The 26,096-nt window shown below is 39.9% G+C and overlaps 1 protein-coding gene and 1 pseudogene across 1 annotated transcript in view; one reads left to right on the plus strand and one right to left on the minus strand.

Moving 5' to 3' along the window:
• The window catches only part of LOC134357280 (adenomatous polyposis coli protein-like), a 170,489-nt gene extending 148,194 nt beyond the window's left edge, over positions 1-22,295 (plus strand). The window contains 6 exon segments of the mRNA XM_063068642.1: positions 2,261-2,400; positions 2,815-2,892; positions 3,477-3,593; positions 17,732-17,946; positions 18,442-21,943; positions 21,945-22,295. Of these exon segments, the coding sequence (XP_062924712.1) occupies positions 2,261-2,400; positions 2,815-2,892; positions 3,477-3,593; positions 17,732-17,946; positions 18,442-21,943; positions 21,945-22,292 (4,400 nt within the window). The 3' untranslated portion in view covers positions 22,293-22,295.
• A 1,208-nt stretch (positions 22,296-23,503) lies between these two features.
• LOC134357281 (adenomatous polyposis coli protein-like) lies at positions 23,504-25,841 on the minus strand (annotated as a pseudogene).
• Between the last annotated feature and the right edge of the window lie 255 nt (positions 25,842-26,096).

The following is a 26,096-nucleotide window of genomic DNA, read 5'->3' on the forward strand; positions in this document are numbered from 1 at the left end:
AAGGTGACAACCCTCAGTAAGTTAACAAGTACATGAGTGCCATGTGCATTAATTGTTCATTATGTAGGCACATCTGATGCTTTTATGCCAGCATTGCATATACATTTGTTATTTTGTCTCCGAATAGCGGGTAGGATATGCTCACTCTTCATTTTGGAGCAGAAGAACCCAGGCCAGAATAGTTGCTGGCTGAGGCCATCAAATATTTGTACACCTGCTTAAAAGCGTCATGCAAAATTCTATTGATTATGCAAAGTTGCTAATTAACCAACCCACACACTACGCACGCTATTCCAATGATTTATTACTGATGCTTCTCCACCCATAGTCATGATCAGCTCTTTCCTCCAATCAAAACAAACTTCTGGAGGAATCCAGTGGGTCTGGCAGCTACTTAGTGGAAAATGGACAGTTGTCATTTTGGGTTGAGGCCCTTCATCTGGACTGAGATAAAAGATCACATGATGCCCACCCAACAATGTACTGTAATGTATATTACTGTCTGGCATCTCTTTTCATGCTGTGACTCCAACTCCAACTCAGTTCCTTAATCGTGAGGAGAGGCCGAGGAGGAAGTGAGGAAATCTTGGGCGTCAGTCATTGTAAACCATTGGAGCCTCTTCTTTGGGGAATTTGAGGCTTGAATTACACGACCGAAGTTTGCAGATGGTCAAAACATGGATGCATGGTAAACTGTGAGGAGGATATGTAGATGGGTAGCATCAGCTAAGAAATCAGAAGTGTTACATTTTGTAGGAGGAATGAGAAGAGACATTGTAAACTATAGAATACAATTCTAAAAAAGGTTACAAATAAAGGGAGATCTGGGGATAAATATGAACAGTTTGTTGCAAGTAGCACAGTAGATGGAGAAAGTAGTTAAAAGAAAACCTTGAGTGCCGGGCTTTATATATATATATATATATAGATCATGGGAGCTTATAAGTCATTCTGAACTTTTATAGAACACTGGTTTGGCCACAACTAGAGAATTGTGTTCAAATCTGGACATGACAATTGAAAAAAAACACGTGAAAGATTCAGAGAGGGTACCAGAGATGAGGGACTTTATTCACGTAGATAGATCAGAGAATCAGAATCGTGTTTCATATCAGGAGCATATATCGTGAAATTTGTCGGTTTGATGCAGGAGTACATTGTAATACATAATAATCAAATAATAAATTACAATATATGCAAAAAATAAATAAGTAGCGCAAAAGGAGAGGTAAAAATACTGAAGAAGTGTTCATGGGTTCATTGTCCATTCAGAAATATGATGGTGGAGGGTTAAAAGCTGTTCCTGAAACATCAAGTTTGATTCTTCAGGCTCCTCTAACTCCTCCTTGATGGTAGCAATGAGAAGAGGGGTTGACCTGGGTGCAGTGTGTCCTGAATGATGGATGCTGCCTTTTTGAGGCATCGCATTTTTGATGACATCCTGGATGCTTGGGAGGCTACTACACATGGTGGAACTGGCTGAGTTTACAACTTTCTGCAGCTTAATCCAATTCTGTGCAGTGGCCCCTCCATACCAGATGGTGATGCAGCCAGTTAGAATGCTCTCCTTCGTACATACGTAGAAATTGACGAGTGGTTTTGTTGACATACAATTCTCCTCAAAGTCCTAAAGAAATATAGCCACTGTTGTGCCTTCTTTGTAATTACATCAATATGTTGGGCCAAGGATAGATCCTCAGGTATGCGAAAGATAGAGAATAGAAGTTCAGATTGTTCTCCTTGGAACAAAAGAAAAGTTGCAGGAATATACGATTTTTGAAATCAGAATGGCACTGAGTAGATAGAGAGAAAATGTTCTCATTGTTGGAAGATTCAAGAATGACAAGGCATAGAGTGAAGATGATTAGCAAAATAACCAACAGTGATGCCAGGGAAAGCTTTTCCTTTGCAACGAGAAGTAAGGGTCTGACTGCACCACCAGCAATGGTAACAAAGGCAGATTCAGTTGTGATGCTAAAAGGGGGCTGAATTTTCAGCGTTATGGGGTGAGGGGACCAGCATTGTTCTAATGAGCCAGGACAGATACGGCAGCCCAAGTAAGATCCTTTGACCTTGTAACTGCTCCATTAATTTACTCTTTGATTAATTAAATATTTTACAGTGATAGCCTTCATTGTAATTGAAGGCTGTAAATTAATATTTAATGTATTGTTTAAAATTTAAAATGATGTTTTTGGCTTATGCTTTTAAAAAAACATTATGAATACTTTTAAAGTTAACATTGTTATATCATGTACAGGTGGTTTACAGGCAATAGCTGAATTATTACAAGTGGATTGTGAGATGTATGGCCTCACCGATGACCATCACAGCGTTACATTGCGAAGATATGCTGGGATGGCACTTACAAATTTAACTTTTGGGAATGTTGCAAATAAGGTGAGCAGTTTGTTGCAGATGAAGTTTAGTTTTGCATTTTCATTATGGCCTTGACTTTTGAAGAGATATAAATGTGATTCAATTGTTTCTTTTTTGGGAGGGGGAGATTGGTTGTTCAGAATGTCAGCAACAGCAAAAATTTTTTGTCACCTTTTCAAGAGAATGTGATGTATGAAATCATTGTAGATGGTCACATTCTGAATAATTATATTTGAATGAGAAGATACTTTAAGATTATCGTAAAATTAATTTGTATCAGACTTCCTTGTTTTGCACAGTCTTGTTCTACAAAAAAGGTCCCCACCTTGCACTCAATTCCTAATTTTCGGCCAATTTGCGTTTAAGTAGTCTTAATAATTAACTTCATTTCTTCATGTTACATCATGCTTCTGCAATACTGCTTCCTTTACACAGGCTACACTCTGTTCTATGAAAGGTTGTATGAGAGCAATGGTGGCTCAGCTTAAATCAGAAAGTGAAGATCTGCAACAGGTAGGAATGGATATTAAACCTGAGCTTCAGTGAAGCGTCAGTATTTAATTTACTGGGTCAGTCAAAGTTCTTGAAGTATAAAGTTTCTCTGAATGCACTGAGTACCTAAAAAGATCATTCATGTGAGGTTACTGCCTTGCCACAGTGAGAATATACTTAAAAAGAATAATATAAATAAGGATTGAATTATCTCATCAAAATATCTTCTTTCATTTGCCAAGGGAGTATATACAAATTCTTATATTGTCCAATTATTACGTAATTTTTTTCTTTTAATTAGATATGCAGGTTTGCATCTTTGAATCACATTTTACATTATTTGGCTGTTCATCACTGTGTATGTTCAACCCTAGTACAAATGTATAACCATTTCCTGAAAAAATTTTTGCCGCCTCTGTAATAATTTCTTATGACAATGGTTTCTCCAGTGGTCAGTTTTTCAGAAGTATTTTCATACATGAACGTGACTTTGAGCTTGCAGTCTAAACATTAAGTTAGGAATGAATAGGAAATAAAATATAATAGTATATCTATAAAATCGTAGTATTCCCTATTATCATTACTTTAATTGTCAAATGTTTCAGGTAATTGCAAGCGTGTTGCGAAATTTATCATGGCGAGCAGATGTAAACAGTAAAAAGATCTTGCGTGAAGTTGGTAGTGTGAGTGCTTTAATGGAATGTGCACTGGATGTTAAAAAGGTAGGAAATGATTCTTTTCACAAAGTTGAAATTTATGATGTTTCCTCCCAGAAAGTTCACGAGAAAAGGTGACTTCCAGATATTCAGGGGTCTCTTGTTATCTTTGTTGATTATGTTTCAAACGCTCTTTTGCATGGCTATGATGCAACAACTACTTACCTTTCATAAAAATTAATTCTTTATGTGACAGTTCAGCACTTCCTTTGGAGGAAAGAATTGTCAACCAATTGATACCTGTCAGTTTTTATCCTTCTACAAGGCCAGCTTACAGAAACTTCTTTAACTTCAGAAAAAGATTTTATATCATAAGACCGTAAGACATTTGAGCAGCAATTAGTCTATTTGTCCCATTGAATCTGTTCCACATTCAATCATGGCTGATCCTTTTTTTTTTAACCCCTCCTCTGCCCCACTCCAAGGCCTTCTCGTAACCTTTGATGCCATGGCCAATCAAGAACCTATCAGGCACTGCCTTAACTGCACCCAACGACCTAGTCTCCACAGCTGCCTGCGGTAACAAGTTCCACAAATTAACCACCCTCTGGCTAAAGAAATCTCTCTGCATCTCTGTTTTAAATGGATGCTCCTCTTTCTGGAGGCTTTGCCCTCTTGTCCTAGACTCCCCCGCCATGAGAAACATCCTTTCCACAACTACTCCATCTAGGCCTATCAACATTTGAAAAGATTCAATGAGATTCCCCGTGCCCCCCCCCCATCCTTCTAAATTCCAGCAAGTACAGGCCAAGAGCCATCAAACGTTCCTCATATGATAATCCTTTCATTCCCGGAATCATCCTTGTAAACCTCCTCTGAACTGTCTCCAATACCAGCACATCTTTTCTTGGATAGGGAGCCCAAACTGTTTACAATATTCAAAGCGAGGTCTCACCAGTGTCTTATAAAGCCTCAGCATCACATTCCTGCTTTTTTCTCGACCTCTAGAAATGAGTGCTAACATTGCATTTTCCTTCTTCACCATCGACTCAACCTGTAAGTTAACCTTTAGGCTGTTCTGCACAGGAACTCCCAAGTCCCTTTGCATCTCAGATTTTTGATTTTCTCCCCATTTAGAAAATTGTCTGGTCTTGTATTTCTTCTCCCAAAGTGCATGACCATGCATTTTCCAACATTGTATTTCATTTGCCACTTTCTTGCCCATTCTCCTAATCTGTCTAAGTCCTTCTGCAGTCTGTCTGTTTCCTCAACACTATCTACCCCTCCACCAATCTTCATATCATCTGTAAACTCGGCAACAAAGCCATCTATTCTATCATCCAAATTATTGATATACACCACAAAAAGAAGCGGTCCCAACTCCGACCCTGCAGAACACCACTAGTCACTGGCAGCCAACCAGAAAAGGATCCTTTTATTCCCACTCACTGCTCCTACTAATCAGCCAGTGCTCTAACCATACCAGTAACTTTCCTGTAATATCATGGGCTCTTAACTTCGTGTGTGGCACCCTTGCCAAAGGCCTTTTGAAAATCTACATATACAACATCCCTTTATCTATCCTACTTGTAATCTCCCCAAAGAATTCCAACAGGTTCATCAAGCAGGATTTTCCCTGAAGGGAGCTATGCTGACTTTGTCCTATCTTGTCCTGTGTCATTAGGTACGCCATAACCTCATCCTTAACAATTGACTCTGACATCTTCCTAACCACTGAAGTGAGGCTAACTTGTCTGTAATTTCCTTTCTGCTGCCTCCCTCCCTTCTTAAAGAAGGGAGAGACATTTGCAATTTTTCAGCACTCCGACACCATGCCAGAGTCCAATGATTCTTGAAAGATCATTACTGTGTCCAGTTCTGGTCACCTCACTATAGGAAGGATGTGGAAGCATTGGAAAGGGTACAGAGGAGATTTACCAGGATGCTGCCTGGTTTAGAAAGTATGCATTATGATCAGAGATTAAGGGAGCTAGGGCTTTACTCTTTGGAGAGAAGGAGGATGAGAGGAGACATGATAGAGGTATACAAGATAATAAGAGGAATAGATAGAGTGGATAGCCAGCGCCTCCTCCCCAGGGCACCACTGCTCAATACAAGAGGGCATGGCTTTAAGGTAAGGGGTGGGAAGTCAAGGGGGATATTAGAGGAAGGTGTTTTTTTTTACTCAAGAGAGTGGTTGGTGCGTGGAATGCACTGCCTGAGTCAGTGGTGGAGGCAGATACACTAGTGAAGTTTAAGAGACTACTAGACAGGTATATGGAGGAATCTAAGGTGGGGGCTTATCTGGGAGGCAGGGTTTGGGGGTCGGCACAACGTTGTGGGCCAAAGGCGCCTGTACTGTGCTGTACTATTCTATGTTCTATGTTCTATGATGCCTTCATAATCTCGATCACTACCTCTTTCAGAACACTAGGGTGCAGTTCATTTGGTCTTGTTGACTTATGTACCTTTAGGTCTTTCAGCTTCTCCCTTGTAATAGTATGGATACATACATGGAATTATGATGTAGTGACCATTACAGAGACTTGGCTGGCACCAGGGCAGGAATGGATTCTCAATATTCCTGGATTTCAGTGCTTTAAAAGGGATAGAGAGGGCAGAAAAAGGGGAGGAGGGGTGGCATTACTGGTCAGGGATACTATTACAGCTACAGAAAGGGTGGGTAATATAGCAGGATCCTCTTTTGAGTCCATATGGGTGGAAGTCAGGAACAGGAAGGGAGCAGTTACTCTATTGGGGGTATTGTATAGGCCCCCTGGTAGCAGCAGAGATACAGAGGAGCAGGTTGGGAGGCAGATTTTGGAAAGGTGCAAAAATAACAGGGTTGTTATCATGGGTGACTTTAACTTCCCTATTATTGATTGGCACCTGATTAGTTCCAAGGATTTAGATGGGGCCGAGTTTTTTAAGTGTGTCCAGGAGGGATTCCTGTCACAGTATGTGGACAGGCCGACGGGGGGAGTGCCATACTAGATCTAGTACTAGGTAATGAACCGGGTCAGGTCACAGATCTCTTAGTGGGTGAGCATCTGGGGGACAGTGACCACCACTCCCTGGCCTTTAGCATTATCATGGAAAAGGATAGAATCAGAGAGGACAGGAAAATTTTTAATTGGGGAAGGGCAAATTATGAGGCTGTAAGGCTAGAACTTGCGGGTGTGAATTGGAATGGTGTTTTTGCAGGGAAATGTACTATGGACATGTGGTCGATGTTTAGAGATCTCTTGCAGGATGTTAGGGATAAATTTGTCCCGGTCAGGAAGATAAAGAATGGTAGGGTGAAGGAACCATAGGTGACAAGTGAGGTGGAAAATCTAGTCAGGTGGAAGAAGGCAGCATACATGAGGTTTAGGAAGCAAGGATCGGGGACTTCCGGTAGAGCTCATGGAGTGAAGTCGTGTTCTTGACTCGCTCCATTACCTCTGAGTTTTTCTTCTTATAATCAGCTATATTTTAACTGACCATTAAGGCATCGACTTTTACAATACTTTGAAACAAATTGGGCTCTTTGATAATCGGATGCTTTTAAGGTCTGCTATGTCTAAGAATGGAAAAAATGGGAAAGACGGCAAACCTCCGGTTAGACTGAAAGGTACCGATTTTCCTCCGACTGAACCACCGGTGACTTTGAAAGCTATATCGGATCTAATTCAAAGGGAAATTTCAACCTCTATTACGGAGCTGATTGGTGCGGAAATTTCAATTAATTTCCAGAAAATTGCCGATTCAATCGATAAAATACAAACATCTATCACGGAACATCAGTCGGCTATATCTAATCTTCAAAAATCCACGCAACAAAATGAACTCAAGATGGGGAAAATTGAAGAAACAATTACTATAATGAAGAAAAAACAACTTTCTGACCTTTAAAAACTCTGACTTAGAATCCAGAATGCGACGGCAGAATCTTCGAATGATTGGTGTGTGTGAAGCTGTTGAATCTGACAACCCTATGAAGTTTTTTTCTCAACCTTTAAAAGATGCATTTCCTACTGTATTTCCTGACCAACCACCGTTATTGGATCGTGTTCACAGAGTTCCATCATACTCGTCTAAGTCAAATAAACCTCGACATGTCATCTTACGTTTTCATTACTTTCAAGACAAGGAGAAACTGTTTCGATTCGTTCGATCTAAAGGTTACATTGATTTTTTGGATCTTCATTTCCGGTTCGTGGAGGATTTCAGCAAACCAATTCGGGATCAACGGGTTCGTTACAGATCTGTGATGTCGGAACTCTACAAGATGGATTTAAAACCAGAGCTGCTTTACCCAGCACGTCTTAAGGATTCGTATGTTGGATGGAGCCCTCCGTTTTTTTGAATCTCCATTGGATGCCCAGAGTTATCTGGATCAATTTTCACCTTCAACATCTTAATCGTAATTTTTAACTATCTCCGTTTGATCGGAGGTTGTGAATCTGTCGGCCTTAATTTTTTTTTGCCTTATATGGGCAGAAAAGTTTATTTTTGATTAATTAATATGGTTGCTAAACTTTCTTTCTATCTGCGTCATTCCTTTCTTTTTCCCAGGGGATTCTGGGTGGTTATTTCCTCAGTGTCATTCTACGTATTTCCTTTGAGGCCTTAAATTTTGTAGTTTTTAAATCTTTTTTTTTTGTAGGTTTTCATAACTAGTTTATGTCAATAATTTCATTTTTTTTTGTTTATTCATAGGGTCTGGGGTGTGTTGAGGGCTTTTTCTCTGTTATATTAAGTGTTTGTTTTAATTGATTTACTTTTTTTATTCTTTTACTGTTTTATAACTAGCTGATCTTTTTTATATTTACACTTTTTTTTTAGTGAGTGTCTATCGGAAGTCATGGGGGTAGTTTTAGTGCTTGCTTCTTTCCGGCTGGTCTGTTTTAGATTCAGCCTTGGGGTTATGGGGTGGGGGGTGATGAGAGGGGCTTCACGTTTTACTTTTTTTCTTCTTGGGCTATTTACACTATTGAAGTATTGGTTGCGTTCTCCTCCCCGGTATCTCTTGTTTGTTCTGTTCCCTTTCCGGGTTCGTGGGTCGAGCCTATCGTCAATCCTCCTTTTTGCGGGTTGACTTTAGCATTTATGGAGTCTATTATTAATTTTGTCTCCTGGAATACTAATAGTCTTAACCATCCTATTAAAAGGAAAAAAGTTTTTAAAGTGTTCCGGAGACTTAAAGCACAAATTCTATTTTTACAAGAGACCCATGTGCGGAGGGGGGACAGACTACGTTTTTTTAAATTCTGAAAGGGACAACAGTTTCATTCGAACTCCAACGCTAAGATTCGAGGCGTCTCTATTTTTATAGACTCCTCAGTTACTTTTATACAACATATTATCTCTGATCCGAATGGTAGATTTCTACTGGTTAGTGGTCTACTATTTAATAAAAAGATAGTTTTGGTTAATGTTTATGCTCCCAATATGGACTGTCTGGAATTTTATAAATCATTATTCAATCAGTTCCCGAATTTGAATGAGTTTTCATTGATCTGGGGCGGAGATCTTAATACCTGTTTATCTCCAGCTTTGGACCGTTCGGCTCCTCTACGGACCTTACCTAATAAATCTGCAAATTTGATTAACTCTGATTCTGGGTCGACGGACATTTGGCGTTTTTAGCATCCTCAGGAAAAAGATTTTTCTTTTTTTCCACATGTTCACCATTCCTATTCAAGAATTGATTATTTCTTTATTGACTCTCGTCTTATTTCTTCAGTGATTAAATGTGATTATGACTCTATAACCATTTCGGATCATGCTCCACTTAAGCTTTCTATTAAAATTCAGGCCAATACACAAAATAATAGACAATGGCGTTTTAGTTCGCTGTTGCTTCAGGACTCGGACTTTGTTAACTTTATGAATGAACAGATTGATCTTTTTTTTACAATCAACTATACAGAGGATATTTCTGTGAACATTCTTTGGGATACTTTTAAAGCTTATATTCGTGGTCAGATTATCTCGTATTCTGCTGCTTTGAGGAAGAAGCTGAAGCAGGAGGAGTTGGTAATTGTGGACAAGATTAAGGAAATTGATAAAAAATATGTTACAGCTCCCTCTGAGGAGTTATATAAACAAAGAACTGAACTTCAAATGGAACACAGTTTATTACTTTCGTCCTCGATTGTAAACCAATTAAGGAAAACAAGAAGTGAATTTTATGTACACAGTGACAAAATTGGCAAACTGTTGGCTAACCAATTGCAGTCTAATTATACTAAATCTCAAATTAATCAGATTTATAATCAAAATGATCGACTGATACTTGATCATGCGGGGATTAATCAAACCTTCTTTGATTTTTATTCTTCCTTATATCAATCAGAGTCTTCTCGAGACTCTAAATATAAGAATGATTTTTTAGATAACCTAGATTTCCCTGAGATTTCACAGGATATGTCTTCTATGCTAGATACTCCCATTACCACTGATGAGATTAAGAATGTTACTTCCTCTATGAACCTGGGGAAAGCTCCTGGCCCTGATGGGTTTACCGCAGAATTTTATAAATGTTTTGCACCTTCATTAATCCCTTGGTTCTGTAGGGTTTTCGAGGCTTCATTAAAACTTGGTAAACTTCCTGAATCTTTCAATAGAGCGTCAATCTCTCTAATATTAAAGAAAGATAAAGATCCTGCTCAATGTGCATCTTATAGACCAATATCTTTATTAAATGTTGATTCTAAAATTTTTTTCTAAATTATTAGCAAACAGATTAGAAAAAGTACTTCCTTTTATTATTTCGGAAGACCAAACGGGTTTTATTAAAGGTCGTTACTCTTTTTGTAACATTGGCACACTGTTAAATATTGTTTATACCCCCTCACAAAATGTTCCTGAGTGTGTTATCTCTTTAGATGCTGAGAAAGCTTTTGATAGAGTAGAATGGCCTTACTTATTTAATGTGCTTGAAATGTTTAATTTTAGCTCGAAATTTATATGCTGGATCAAACTGTTATATCATTCTCCTGTGGCCTCGGTCCGTACTAACTTTTTAAGCTCACCTTTTTTCCCTCTTTTTCAAGGTACTCGACAAGGTTGTCCTCTTAGTCCTTTATTATTTGATATTGCATTAGAACCTCTTGCAATTGCCATTCGAGAATCTCCAAATATTACTGGGATAACTCGGGGTTTAAAATCCCATAAAATATCACTCTATGCTGATGACTTACTTTTATATATTTCTAATCCTCAAAAATCCATCCCTGCTGTTTTAGATTTATTAGCACAATTTAGTCTTTTTTCAGGTTATAAATTAAATCTTAGTAAGAGTGAACTTTTCCCGATTAATAAACAACTTCCCTTATATCATAACTTTCCATTTAAGTTGATTAATAATTATTTTTTATATCTTAGGATTAAAATTTCTTGCAAACACAAAGATTTATTTAAGATTATTTTTTACCCTTAATTGACCATATTATTCAACTTTCATCTAAATGGTTTCCATTATATTTAACTTTGATTGGTCGTATTAATGCAGTTAAGATGTTTTTTCTGCCAAAATTTTTATATATATTTCAGGCATTACCAATTTTTGTTCCAAAATCTTTTTTTGATAAAGTTGACTCAAAAATTTCTTCATTTATTTGGCAAAATAAAAGCCCGAGACTGGGTAAAATACATTTACAGAAAGCTAAGAGAGATGGAGGTTTAGCATTACCTAACTTTAGATTCTATTATTGGGCAATTAATATTCGACAAATGAAATTTTGGTTACTTGATCAGGATATACTATCCATTCCTAAATGGGTAGCAATGGAATTACAATCTGTTCAGGGCTATACACTTGGCTCTATTTTAGGTTCTTCTCTTCCTTTTGATTTGAAATGCCTCAAACAGGTCTCTAACCCGATAGTTAGATATACCTTACGTATTTGGTTTCAATTCAGAAAATTTTTTGACCTTAACCAATTTGGGCTAGCGATTCCTATTTTAGGTAACATTTTTTCCTCCCTCTTTCACAGATCGTGCTTTTCAAATTTGGAAGACTAAGGGTATTTCACTGTTTTTGGATTTATTTTTTGATGGTTCCCTTATGTCTTTTGAACAATTATCTAATAAATATAATTTATCAAGAATACATTTTTTTAGATATCTACAAGTTAGAAATTTCTTAAGTACTATACTTTCTTCCTTTCCAATGCTTCCTCCTACATAAATTTTAGATACTATAATTAACCTTAATCCATGTTAGAAAGGTGCATCGGCTATGATTTATAATATTATTATGAAACTTAGGAAAGCTCCATTTGATAAGATTAGGGTAGATTGGGAACAGGAATTGGGTTCTATCATTTCCGTGGATGACTGGGGACAGATTTACAATTAGTCAATACTTCCTCTATCTGTGCTAAACATTCCCTAATTCAATTTAAAGTTGTTCATAGAGCACATATGTCCAAAGATAAATTAGCTCGTTTTTATTCTCATATTAATCCTTTTTGTGATAGATGTCCGGGGCAGATAACCTCTTTAACTCGTATGTTTTGGTCTTGTCCTACTCTGGAAACTTTTTGGAGAGACATTTTTAATATTATCTCAAAGGTATTGAATATAGATATCTCTCCTCACCCTATTACTGCTATCTTTGGATTACCTAAAATTTCCAGTAATCTTTCTCCTTCAGCCCGTAGAATGATTGCATTTATTACTTTAATGGCGAAAAGATGTATCTTACAACATCGGAAAGAGCTTGATGCTCAGCTACCTTTTTTTGGTTTTCTCAGACGATATTATGCTTGAATTTGGAGAAAATTAGAAGCAATCTCTATGATTCCTCACTTAAATTTGAACAGACCTGGAGATCTTTTATTCAATATTTTCATTTAATGTAATTTTTTTTTCTTCTCCTTTTTGCTCCATATTTATATTCCCTTCTTGTTTTTTTTTACTGTTTTTAATGGAGGTCGGGTTTGAGGACGTGATTTTAAGTTCTTTAACTCTACTTGGTTCCAAGTTAGCCTATTGCTTTGCTTTTAGTTTAGTTGCACGGTGATTTTTTTTGGGGGGGGGGGTTGGGGGTTTTTTTTCCTTTTCTCTTGATATATATATATAAAAATTAGTATACTATTATGTTACCTTATTATGTTTAAATTACATTGTATCATTTTTTATCTGTATTAATATCTCCTGTATTTTTATTATATTCTAACAGTGTATTAGTGCCTATATGGCTTACCTTTTTGTATACTTATTCAATAAAAAGATTTAAAAAGAAAGAAAGGAAGCAAGGATCAGATGGGTCTATTGAGGAATATAGGGAAGCAAGAAAGGAGCTTAAGAAGGGGCTGAGAAGAGCAAGAAGGGGGCATGAGAAGGCCTCGGCAAATAGGGTAAAGGAAAACCCCAAGGCATTCTTCAATGATGTGAAGAACAAAAGGATAACAGGAGTGAAGATAGGACCGATCAGAGATAAAGGTGGGAAGATGTGCCTGGAGGCTATGGAAGTGAGCGAGGTCCTCAATGAATACTTCTCTTTGGTATTCACCAATGAGAGGGAACTTGATGATGGTGAGGACAATATGAGTGAGGTTGATGTTCTGGAGTATGTTGATATTAAGGGAGAGGAGGTGTTGGAGTTGTTGAAATACATTAGAATGGATAAGTCCCTGGGGCCTGACGGAATATTCGCCAGGCTGCTCCATGAGGCGAGGGAGGAGATTGCTGAGCCTCTGGCTGGAATCTTTATGTTCTCATTGTCCACGGGAATGGTACCGGAGGATTGGAGGGAGGCGAATGTTGTCCCCTTGTTCAAAAAAGGTAGTAGGGATCGTCCGGGTAATTATAGACCAGTGAGCCTTATGTCTGTGGTGGGAAAGCTGTTGGAAAAGATTCTTACAGATAGGATCTCTGGGCATTTAGAGAATCATGGTCTGATCAGGGACAGTCAGCATGGCTTTGTGAAGGGCAGATCGTGTCTAACAAGCCTGATAGAGCTCTTTGAGGAGGTGACCAGGCATATGGATGAGGATAGTGCAGTGGATATGATCTGTATGGATTTTAATAAGGCATTTGACAAGGTTCCACACGGTAGGCTTATTGAGAAAGTCAGAAGGCATGGGATCCAGGGAAGTATGGCCAGGTGGATTCAACATTGGCTTGCCTGCAGAAGGCAGAGGGTCGTGGTAGAGGGAGTACATTCAGATTGGAGGATTGTGACTAGTGGTGTCCCACAAGGATCTGTTCTGGGACCTCTACTTTTCGTGATTTTATTAATGACCTGGACGTGGGGGTAGAAGGGTGGGTTGGCAAGTTTGCAGACGACACAAAGGTTGGTGGTGTTGTAGATAGTGTAGAGGATTGTCAAAGATTGCAGAGAGACATTGATAGGATGCAGAAGTGGGCTGAGAAGTGGCAGATGGAGCTCAACCCAGAGAAGTGTGAGGTGGTACACTTTGGAAGGACAAACTCCAAGGCAGAGTACAAAGTAAATGGCAGGATACTTGGTAGTGTGGAGGAGCAGAGGGATCTGGAGGTACAAGTCCACAGATCCCTGAAAGTTGCCTCACAGGTAGATGGGGTCGTTAAGAAAGCTTATGGGGTGTTAGCTTTCATAAGTTGAGGGATAGAGTTTAAGAGTCGCGATGAAATGATGCAGCTCTATAAAACTCTGGTCAGGCCACACTTTGAGTACTGTGTCCAGTTCTGGTCGCCTCACTATAGGAAGGATGTGGAAGCATTAGAAAGGGTACAGAGGAGATTTACCAGGATGCTGCCTGGTTTAGAGAGTATGCATTATGATCAGAGATTAAGGGAGCTAGGGCTTTACTCTTTGGAGAGAAGGAGGATGAGAGGAGACACAATAGTGGTGTACAAGATAACAAGAGGAATAGACAGAGTGGATAGCCAGCGCTTCTTCCCCAGGGCACCACTGCTCAATACGAGAGGACATGGCTTTAAGGTAAGGGGCGGGAAGTTCAAGGGGAATATTAGAGGAAGGTTTTTTTTTTACTCAGAGAGTGGTTGGTGCATGGGATGCACTGCCTGAGTCAGTGGTGGAGGAGATACACTAGTGAAGTTTAAGAGACTACTAGACAGGTATATGGAGGAATTTAAGGTGGGGGGTCAAGGTGGAGGGTCAGGGAGGCAGGGTTTGAGGGTCGGCACAACATTGTGGGCCAAAGGCCCTGTAATGTGCTGTACTATTCTATGTTCTATGTAACTCCAATCAATAATCTCAACACTCTCCTGTACAAGCCAAATGTCATCCAGGAAATTTTCTTGGAATACTAAAGCAATTGACTATTGATCATAGTGTGAATGAGGAACTTGAACAGTAGTTTAGAAGGATAAATCTAAAAGTGTGCCAAGAATCTCAGATGGTGATGTGGTAGCATACAGAAGTGAGGTATACCAGCTGGTTAAGTGGTGTCACAACAACAACCTTGCGCTCAACATCGGTAAGACCAAAGAATTAATTGTGAACTTCAGGAAGGGAAATTGGAAGAGCACTCCTGTCCTTATTGAGGAGTCAGCGGTGGAAAGGGTGAGCAGCTTCAAGTTTCTGGGTTTCAACACCTCAGATATCTATCCTGGGCCCAACATACTGATCCATACATGAAGTAGGCACACAAATAACTATACTTCCTTGGGAGTTTGAGAAGATTTGGTATGTCATCAAAGACTCCAGCAAATTTTAACGTGGAGAACATTCTGTCTGGTTGCATCACGTTCTGGATCGCACAGGATGGAAGAAAGCTGCAGAGGCTTTGTAGACTCAGTGTGCTCCGACACGGACACTAACCTACTCACCATCAAGTACATCTTCAAAAGTTGATGTCACCTGTTGTAAACACACTACTTAGAAGAAGGTAATGGCAAACCACTTCTGTAGAAAATTTTGCAAAGAACAATCACGGTCAAGACCAAGATTGGCCACGTCGTATGACATGGCTCATAATGAATGAATGTGGAAATTATTACCAGTTGCCTCTTGTGATTTCAAGAGATTTTTTAAGTGCAGACTACTATGTAATCACAGCATGGAAATGGACATTATGTATGGACAAATGGCCGTATATATATGTTGGTTTAAAGCGGTATTTTAACTTTGAGACTCAGTTGGATTGTGGAGAAGTGAAAGATTGGTCTGCATTTTCCCAAGGGTATCGAAAGCTTATGTTTGTCAAACCTGCCAATTACTGAGCAGCAGAACTTGTTTACAACGTACGACAAAGTGTAAATGTTGGGGATAAGTCTTTGTTAAATGCTACAAAATATGCAAATAGTCACTCTTGAATTATGGGAAGATTAAAAATGAATTCTCCACAAACTGAATATCAAGCCCTACCATCCCATTCATTATTAACTAATAGATTCCAGGATATAATATTAATACATTTTAAAATGAAATCTGTCTGAAAGATGATTATTATAGTCTACAATGTATCTAACAAATATTTCTTGACAAAAGAATTCCCCTCCACCAGCACCCTCATCGCCTGGCTGAACTGGTCCTCGCCCTCAACAATTCTTCCTTCGACTGCTCTCAGTCTGTCCAAATGCAAGGGGTAGCCATGGGCACACAGTTGGGCCCCAGCTATGCCTGCCTCTTCATTGGCTATGTAGAACTCTCCTTGTTTTGAGCCTTTTCCAGTAATACGTCCCAACTTTTCTTCTGCTACCTTGACAAGTGCTTTGGTGCTGCTTCATGCACCCATGCTGAGCTTGTCAATTTCATCAACTTTGCCTCCAACTTCCACCTGTCCTTAAATTCAGTTGGTCCAGTTCTGAGCCTCCCTCTCCTTTCTTGATCTCTCTGTCTCTCTGGAGACAAACTGTCAACCAACATCTTTTATGAACCTACTGATACCCACGGTTATCTTGACTATACCTCTTCCCACCCTATCTCCTGTATTCCCTTTTTTCAGTTTCTTCACCTCTACTGCATCTGTTCCCAGGGTGCACCTTTCCAATCTAGGACCTCAGAGATGTCCTCCTTCAAAGAACAGATTTCCTTCCTTCCACTATTAATGCTGCCCTCACCCGCATCTCCTTCACTTCCCGAACATCTGCGCTAACCCCATCTGTTTAGGTTCTTCTTGTCCTTATCTACTACCCATCAGCCTCCGCATCCAACATATCATCTTCTGCAACTTCCACCATCTCCAAAGGGACCCTACCACTAAACGTATCTTTACTTGTCCCCCCACCCCCAGCTTTCCTACAGGGATTGTTCCACCTGTGATTCTCTTGCCCGTTTGTCCCTCCCCACCTCCCCACGAATCTCACTCCCGGCACTTATCCCTGCAAGTGGCCTCAGTGCTACACCTGCCCAGATACCTCACCTCCATTCAATGTCCCAAACAGTCCTTCCAAGTGAGGCAACATTTCACCTGCGAATCTGCTGGGGTTGTCTATTATGTCCTGTGCTCCCAATGTGGCCTCCTGTAGATTGGTGAGTCCTGTTGTAAATTGAGGAATTGCTTCGTCAAGCACCTCCGCACGATCCACCTAAAGCAAAACTTCCCGGTGGCCAAACATTTTAATTCTGATCCCCATTCCCGTTCTGACATGTCAGTTCCTCTTGTGGGGAGATGAGGCTACCCTCAAGGTGGAGGAGCAACACCTTATATTCTGTTTGAGTAGCCTCTGACCTGATGGTACAAATATCCATTTCTCTTTCTGATTTAAAAAGAAACATTTTCCTTCCTCCTCCCCTCTTCCTCTATTCCCCACTCAGGCCTCATACCTCTTCTCATCTGCCTATTATTTCCCCTTGGTCTGCTCCTTCTTCCCTTTCTTGTATGGTCCAATCTCCTCTCCATCCCTTGAGCTTTCTCACTCACCTGACTTCACCTATCACCTTTGAGCTATCCTCCTCCTCCTTCCCCTTCCCCCCATTTTTTTTATTCCGACATCTTCCCCCTTCCTTTTCTGTCCTGATGAAGGGTCTTGGCCCAAAACGTAGATGCTGAGTGACCTGTTGAGTTCCTCCGGCATTTTGTGTGTGTTGTCTTGGATTTCCAGCATCTGCAGACTTTCATGTGTTTTTAGATGTTTGGTCTTTCGAGGTAGACACAACAATAAAAGTGATTAAGGAAATTAAAGTTTTGTGGTATTCAAATTTATTGCATATCAGAAAGCTGCATCATGTAACTACACCTGATACATTTCCAAAATATCCTCTAAGTATGAACTGAAGCAAAATTGAAGTTGAATATTTTCTTTCTCTCTTGTTTTTAAAGGAATCAACTCTAAAGAGTGTTCTCAGTGCCCTTTGGAACTTATCTGCACACTGCACTGAGAATAAGGCTGACATCTGTACTGTGTGTGGAGCACTTGCCTTTTTAGTCAGCACTTTAACTTACAGAAGCCAAACCAATACACTTGCCATTATTGAAAGTGGAGGTGGCATCCTAAGGAATGTTTCCAGTTTGATTGCTACAAATGAAGATCACAGGTACATGTAATCTTTGATTTGTTGAAAATAGGGTAATGTTCCTCAGCCTTGATTTCAAATTCTCACATTTCACTAACTTTTCTCCTTTCGTGTCCTCGGTCAGTTCATCTTGAGTCCCATTTCTCAATTTCCTAAAGCTATTACAACAGCTTCTGATTGCTCAACTTCCCTTCCTGGTCTTTGTAGTAGTAACATTGTTTATGAGTAGTAACCCTGCTCCAATCCATTTTTATCAATCTTCCACTTCAAACCCTGCTTTTATCCCCAGCCTCATCCCCCTTTGCCTTTATCTCTTTCATCTTCTCTCTTCACTCATAAGTACATCCCCATTCCCACCCCCAATGACTTTACTTCTGTTACTTTTCCACCCCCTATCAATTAACAATGCGTAATGTTTAGATCTATTAAATATGTTAATATTTATTAAGATTAATATGGGTCTATTATTTTTTGATTTGAAGATATCAGTCTAAATAAATCTTATTTTCTACCCAGGCAAATCCTCAGAGAAAACAATTGCTTACAGACGTTGCTGCAACACTTAAAATCTCACAGTCTGACAATAGTTAGCAATGCATGTGGAACCCTTTGGAATCTATCCGCTCGAAATGCCAAGGATCAAGAGTCTTTGTGGGACATGGGAGCAGTTAGCATGCTTAAAAATCTAATTCATTCTAAACACAAAATGATTGCAATGGGAAGTGCTGCAGCTTTGAGGAACCTGATGGCTAACAGACCTGCCAAATACAAGGATGCCAACATCATGTCTCCAGGATCAAGTCTACCATCTCTGCATGTTCGAAAACAAAAAGCTCTGGAAGCAGAGTTAGATGCTCAACAGTTATCAGAAACTTTTGATAATATTGATAACTTGAGTCCCAAGGCATCTCATCGCAACAGACAAAGACACAAACAGGGCAGATACAGTGAATATGTTTTAGACTCTAGTAGACTTGATGATGGGGTAGGCAGGTCAGAGAGTTTCAACACTGGAAACATGACTGTCTTATCACCTTACGTGACTTCCTCAATGCTACCGAATTCATCAAGAGACAGCAGGGGAACTGTTGATAGCTCCAGACCAGAAAAGGAGAGGAACATAGAAAGAGATCAAAGAGGACCAGATGCTGCTTCCTTTCCTCCTGAAAATGCACCAGATCCTTCCAAAAGATTGGGGAGGCAGGTGCCTGCCACCACAGCTCAAATAGCCAAGGTCATGGAAGAGGTATCAAGTATGCATTTATCATCAGAGGACAGGAATTCACCGTCAGCTTCTGATTTGCGCTGTCTGCCAGAGGACAGGACTGGAATGAGACAAGGTTCATCATCTCATTCCCATCCTAGCATGTTTAACTATAGTAAATCTGAAAACCCCAAAAGAACCACCACCATGCCTTATGGGAAAACAGAGTACAGGAGGTCATCAAATGACGGTCTAAATAGTGTTAGCAGTAGTGATGGATATGCTAAAAGAGGGCAAATGAAGCCGTCGATTGAAACCTTCTCAGACGGTGATGAAAGCAAATTCTGCAATTATGGAAAATATCCAGCTGATCTCGCCAATAAAATTCACAATGCCAATCATTTGGAAGACAATGATGCAGAACTGGATACACCAATTAACTACAGTCTCAAATACTCAGATGAACAGTTACATTCTGGCCGACAGAGCCCATCACAAAATGAACAATGGGCACGCCAGAAGCATATTGTAGAAGAAGAGATGAAAAGAAATGAACATAAGCAGTCTGGAAGTCAACCCTCTGGATATTCTATTTTTTGTGAAAATACCTGCAGTGGAGAGGAAGGGCATATTAAATTCCAACCTCGATTTAGTCAGTCAGATTGTTCTTATAGTACCAGGGTACATAACAGTTCTCATCAAATTAGAGTCGACTCTGAACACAGAATGAACCAAAAAATTAATCCTTCTGTTTGCCAAGTGGATGACTATGAAGATGACAAACCAACCAAATACGGTCAGCGTTACTATGAAGAAGAACAGCCTGAGGGGGAAGAGGACAGGCCCACAAATTATAGTATGAAGTTTACAGAGGAGGAACACCATGTCGAACAGCCAATTGATTATAGTTTGAAATATGCTACAGAAGTGCCTCCCTCTTCACAGAGACAACCTTTTATATATTCAAAAGGTCCTTCAGTTCAAAGCACTATAAAAGACCATGCATCATCAAGTTGTGGAAACACACCAAGTTCCAATATCAACACTACCAGCCAACGGAGACGACTTCATCCCAGCCCTACACAAACAAGAACAACTGCTGCTCCTACTGTTCAGAAACCAACCAGTTGTAAGACTCCTTCAATTAACCAAGAAACCATGCAAACTTACTGTGTGGAGGATACACCTATTTGCTTTTCAAGGTGTAGTTCACTTTCTTCCTTGTCGTCAGAGGATGAGATGGAGGGTCGTAGCCAAACCAAACATGTAGCAGATGATGGCACCATTCTGCAGATCATTGACCTCAAGGAAAATAATGGACAGCTATCTGTTGAAACAACAATAAGTGAGGCTTCCTCTACTTCACATCATACCCGAATGAAACAGAATAGGTTGCAGGCCACTAATGTGTCTCAACCTGATATTGGTCGTCAAAAAGCTGTTGAGTTCTCTTCAGGTGCAAAATCACCATCGAAGAGTGGAGCTCAGACTCCGAAAAGTCCACCAGAACATTATGTGCAGGAAACTCCTTTGGTGTTTAGTAGATGCAGTTCTGTCAGTTCATTGGGAAGCTTTGAAAGTCAGTCAATTGCTAGCTCCATTCAGAGTGAACCTTGCAGTGAAATGGTTAGTGGAGTTATAAGCCCAAGTGATCTTCCAGACAGTCCAGGACAGACAATGCCTCCTAGTAGAAGTAAGACTCCTCCGCCCCAGCCAGCTCAGCTAAAGAGAGATGCACATAAAATCAAGGATCAGACTAATGTTAAGAGCAGAGAGGTTGGCCAACGGCAGGAGGCTGTGAATGAAGCAGTTCAGAGAGTCCAGATTCCTCAGGATGGTGATTGTCTGATGCATTTTGCCACAGAAAACACTCCAGATGGATTCTCATGTGCATCAAGCTTAAGCACTCTTAGCCTGGATGAGCCGTTTATTCAGAAGGATCTTGAGCTCACAGTAATGCCTCCTGTTTATGAAGATGATCACAAGAATGAAGAGATTGTTGAGAAAGAAGATGTAACTGAGAAAAATAAACGTAAAGTAGAGAAATCTGCAAAACCTGAGAAAGATATACTGGACGATGATGATTATGATATTGATATCTTAGAAGAATGCATAAATTCAGCCATGCCAACTAAATCTTCAAGTAAAGCTAAGAAAACTGCTGCTAGTACTACATCACGGGTACCACCTCCTGTAGCAAGAAAACCAAGTCAATTGCCTATGTACAAATTGCTTTCTAATCAAAATAGAGTTCATTCTCAAAAGCACGTCAGTTTTAACCATGACTTATTTAGAGAAGATATGCCACGAGTTTACTGTGTTGAGGGGACTCCAATAAACTTTTCAACAGCAACATCTCTAAGTGACCTCACCATTGAGTCACCTCCAAATGAATTGGTAAGTTCAGAGGCTATTCAGCCTGTGTCTGAATCTACAGTGTTGGAGAAGAGAGATACCATGCCTACTGAAGGCAGGAATATGGATGATGCAGAGACAGCAAAAGGTCTCAGTACTGCTCAGTCAGGGCAAGATGACAAAATGGAGGAAGGTGATATTTTAGCTGAATGTATAAACTCTGCTATACCAAAAGGAAAGAGCCATAAACCCTTCAGAATTAAAAAAGTGATGAGCCAAGTTCAACAAGCATCAAATTCTTTGAACAGTGCAAATCCACAAGAGATAGAAAATCAAAACCCAACATCTCCAATGAAGCCATTGTCTCAGAACAATGAGTGCAAGGTGCGTTCATTACAACGTACATCCATACCTGATCCTGAAAGTAGCTTCAATGCTGAAGATCCCTCCACAGAACACAGGAGACATCGAGAAAGGTGGCAAAAAGCAAGTTACAAAAAACATTGCTGGGGATTTTCAAGATAAGCCACCTAGTAACGATAACCGTGTGCGTGGAGGCTTTGCATTTGACTCTCCACATCATTATACCCCAATTGAAGGAACTCCATATTGCTTTTCCCGAAATGATTCCCTCAGTTCACTCGACTTTGATGACGACGACACTGATCTCACAAAAGAAAAAGCAGAATTAAAAAAACAAAAGGGCAAAAAGGACAATGTTTCCAGTGATGTAAAGAGTTGTAACAGCAGGTTACAGACAGTCTCTTTTTGCAGCACACACACAGCAGTGTACATTAATACACTGTAGCTATCTGTGCACATCATGTGATCACAAGATTGAGTCATTGCTTCAGACAACATACCATCCGACCCGATCATGCACGAGAGCAGGCTGGGGAAGGCTGTTGCACCAGAAATCGTATGGCTGTGAATTTCACAGCTGCATGATTACCTAGAGGATTAGGAAACTTCACAATTACTAACGTGGAATATTAATACACCTCATTCACTTTTTTGCATGTAATTAAATATCTATTTTTTTAAAACTCCCTGACCTTTTTTTGCTGTTAAAATGTTGAACATGATTGATATATTTTAATGGATTTATCTAGACTATTTCCAAGTATTTTTTTAAGTTACATAAGCCAAGCAATACATAAAGGGATCATGGCAGGAACTCTTCATACATAATACAAGTAAAACTGACTGTACATTGTTGTCTTTGACAGCTGTAGGAATAATATCAAACTTCCCAACCAAATGTCCATCAGCAATAATATAGTTTTGTAACAAATATGGCTTCCTTAACAAAGTACCTCTGCGAAGAAAAAAAGCAGATATTTACAAGAGCATCTTAGTTGATCAATAATTTTTGTAAAACATAAGATCAGATAGTTGTTCCAAAAAAATCATACATAATGAACCAATTTTATACAACCAATGTTATTTCAAACAGAAGTTACTAAATAGGATCCAGAGTGACGTTTAGGGCTTTGATTTCCACTAGAGTCAGTAGCTTCAGGTTTAGAGCTCTCCTTCCTTTTGCTGCTGTTGTTTACAGGCGTTGGAATTTGTGATGGCCGTGTCGTGCTATTATCTGTGCTACTCTTTCGAGGGCTGGGTATATAGTTGAAAGGAGTTACTCTTGCAGCAACTGTACCACTTGGTGAGTTGTGCTTGCTTGAGCTGTTTGAACTGAAGGGGGTACGCTCAGTGACAATTGTAGTCTCAGTTTCTGGTGAGGTAGCAGAACTGTTCATAGCAGATCTTGTTTCTGCCGCCTTTTTTTCTGGACTATCCAGATGAGTAAATGAATTTAAACATTTTTCCATTCTCAAACCGTGAGGAAGAGTTCTGTGTTCTGAAGATGGTTTGTTCTGTGCATCACCGGAACCTTCGTCATCATTTGGGCACATCTTTTCAGGCAAATCATCAATAACTGGTGGTGTATTACCTGTTGGAGACCTTCCAGGGCGAGGGTTATTTATTGGGCAGTCTTCGATTCTCACCCAGACATCCTCAGTTTTTGATACAAGGGCGTGCCATCTGGTAAACTAAATTTTTGCTTTCAGTGCTATGTCCAGTTGAATTATTCTGAACATGGCTGTTTATTTGTGGAATTTCATTATCTTTAATTTTCCTCCAAGTTCCTCTCAGAGGAACGGGGTTTTCCTTGCCTTGTTTGCTACCATGTGCACAACTTCCCTGATGTGGTTTTTCATCTTCACTTTTGGCCTTCTCACTTGATTCTGAAGAAGCTGACAGAATTGATGAAGAACTCCCCGTTCTACTCCACGTGCTAACACGAGGAAGAGATGAGGAATGCTTGCTATGTTCACGCTTCCATGTACCTGATCTATTGACTGGAAGCCTTGAAGGACTTTCAGAATAAGATCGAGCTATGTCATGTTTCCGCATCGGTTGCCTTTCCAGCTGTTCTGCAGAGAGATTCTGGTTTGGAGGCACTTTTCTCCAGCTACTGGTTTGGTTTAGTAAATGACTGGGCATCACATCCAAATGCTGGGATGGACTTAAAACTGGAGTCTGAGTTTGTGATCTTGGTGATGTAGGCCTAGAAGGTGGAAATAAAGTTTCAAAAGAAGTAGATTCTTCTAATTTTCTTGTCAAGGTTGGACTTGGGGCTTCTTTTATAAATGTTGACTGGCGCATTAATATAGGCCTTTCAGATCTGTCAGACTCACTGCCACTGGATTTTGTTGAAGACATTCTTGACAATTCTACTCTTTTTCCAGGTACAGTGCTGCTGCTACTCTGGCTTAGACCTTTAGAATGAGACTTGCTTCTGGTTATAGAAGGTGTGCCCTTTCCTAGGCTTGTTTGCTTTGGTGTGGCCTGTTGTAGTGGTCTGCCTGGAGATGTGTAGGACATTTTTCCTGATCCTAACGGTTTAGCTGAGGCAGTACTTGGAGAGGATGTTCTTGGAAGCTGTGACATTTTGTTGGAGGGGCTGATCCCATTTCTCCCTGGAGATATGGAATTCCTACCAGGAGATTGCATGGGTCTAGATAATGATTGCTGGGAAGGTCTAGAAGGAGTAGAATCCTAGATCATGATCTGGAAGATCCTTTGCTGCTGGATGCTCCCTGACCAACTGTTCGCTTGCCTATTGGACTTGACTCTAATTTTAATGGAGTTTTAATACCTCTTGATGAATTACTTGAGCTCTGCCCACAGTTTGGACTTTTAGACGTTATATTTTTAGGTGGCATCTTCGGAATAGGGCTAGTGCTAGGTGAACTGTTCCTTACACCAGGTATGTGAATCATGGTCCTTCCACGTGACATCATTGGCATATTTGCCTGTTGGGAATGTTTTGGCTGGTTGGTAGGAGTCTCAATATTAGAATGGGCCTTCCCAGTTATAAAACTTTTGTGGACTCTTTTTCCTCCGCGAATTGCTTTAACATTTTCTTCTTTGTTCTTTTTATGTCACTGGTGATTTTATCACTAGGTTTCACTATTTTAGGGCCCTTATTAGAAGTGAATGGTTTTTCTTCCTGATCAGGTGTAAGATGAAAGGGTGACCCTAAGGAAATACCAGATTTAAGGGAGAGAATGGAGTCAGAATCAGAAGAGCCCTGCCTTGACAGGCAGGCAGCAGCCTGGTGCAAGCTACTGACTATAGAATTAGCACCCTCTTGAATGGCTTTCCAATCAAAACTTTCAGAATCTGGAGAGAAAGCTTGCTCTGAAATGGGGCTTTGCCTTGATCTGTTAAATTCATCGACTCATTCATCTCCTCTGCTGATGCTGCCGAGGTATCACTTCCTGTATTTTCCCAGTTACTCTTGCCTTTTGCAAGGAGCTTTTTCTTCTTCGGCATAGCTGAACTGATGCATTCTTGGAGAAGGTCATCTTCAGAATCTATGCTAAGAGAGCTAAGGGAGCTATTTCTAGAGAAACACACTGGTGTGTCTTCAACATGAAATGACTTGGGGGCATAGCCAGATGCTGGTGGTCTGTTTACTGCAACTTGGCTACTTGTGTGTTCTCCCTGTTCAGTATGCTGTACTGTTTTTTTTATTATTATTCTCCTGGTCAATATCACTGAGCGAACATAATGATGAATTACGAGAAAGGCAGACTGGAGTATCTTCAATGGCAAAAGTTTGCATTTTTTCATCAGTCACTGTTTGCTGGACATGGTTGTCCTTTGGTGTTTGAGAGAAAACTGCCTGTCTCTGTACAGCAGATTTTGACTGCCCTCTCCCTGACACAGATTTTTGACTTGGTTGAACTTTATCAGTAGATTGTTGACTAAGGGATTTTGTTTGCAGCTTTGGACTGGAGTATTTTTTTCCTGACCTAGGTTTTACCAGAAAAGTAGATAGAGCCATTACTATGCTGTAACTTGTATATTGTTATTTGAGGTCAGATGGCTACTCTTTTACGAATGAGACAAAGTGTTTCAGAAGAACTAAATGAACATTTCAAAATAAATTATTACTGTATGTATTAATTTTTGTGTCACTTGAATTCTTGTGGATAAGATGTTCCAGCGAACCAGCGTACAAGGAAATTTCTCATCCGCAATTTCAATTTGACCCACTAACAGGCTGGCGGGGCTGGAGAGATATAGCTGTGACTTTCCA

The sequence above is a fragment of the Mobula hypostoma genome, chromosome 16, assembly GCF_963921235.1.
Source record: "Mobula hypostoma chromosome 16, sMobHyp1.1, whole genome shotgun sequence".
NCBI lineage: Eukaryota > Metazoa > Chordata > Chondrichthyes > Myliobatiformes > Myliobatidae > Mobula > Mobula hypostoma.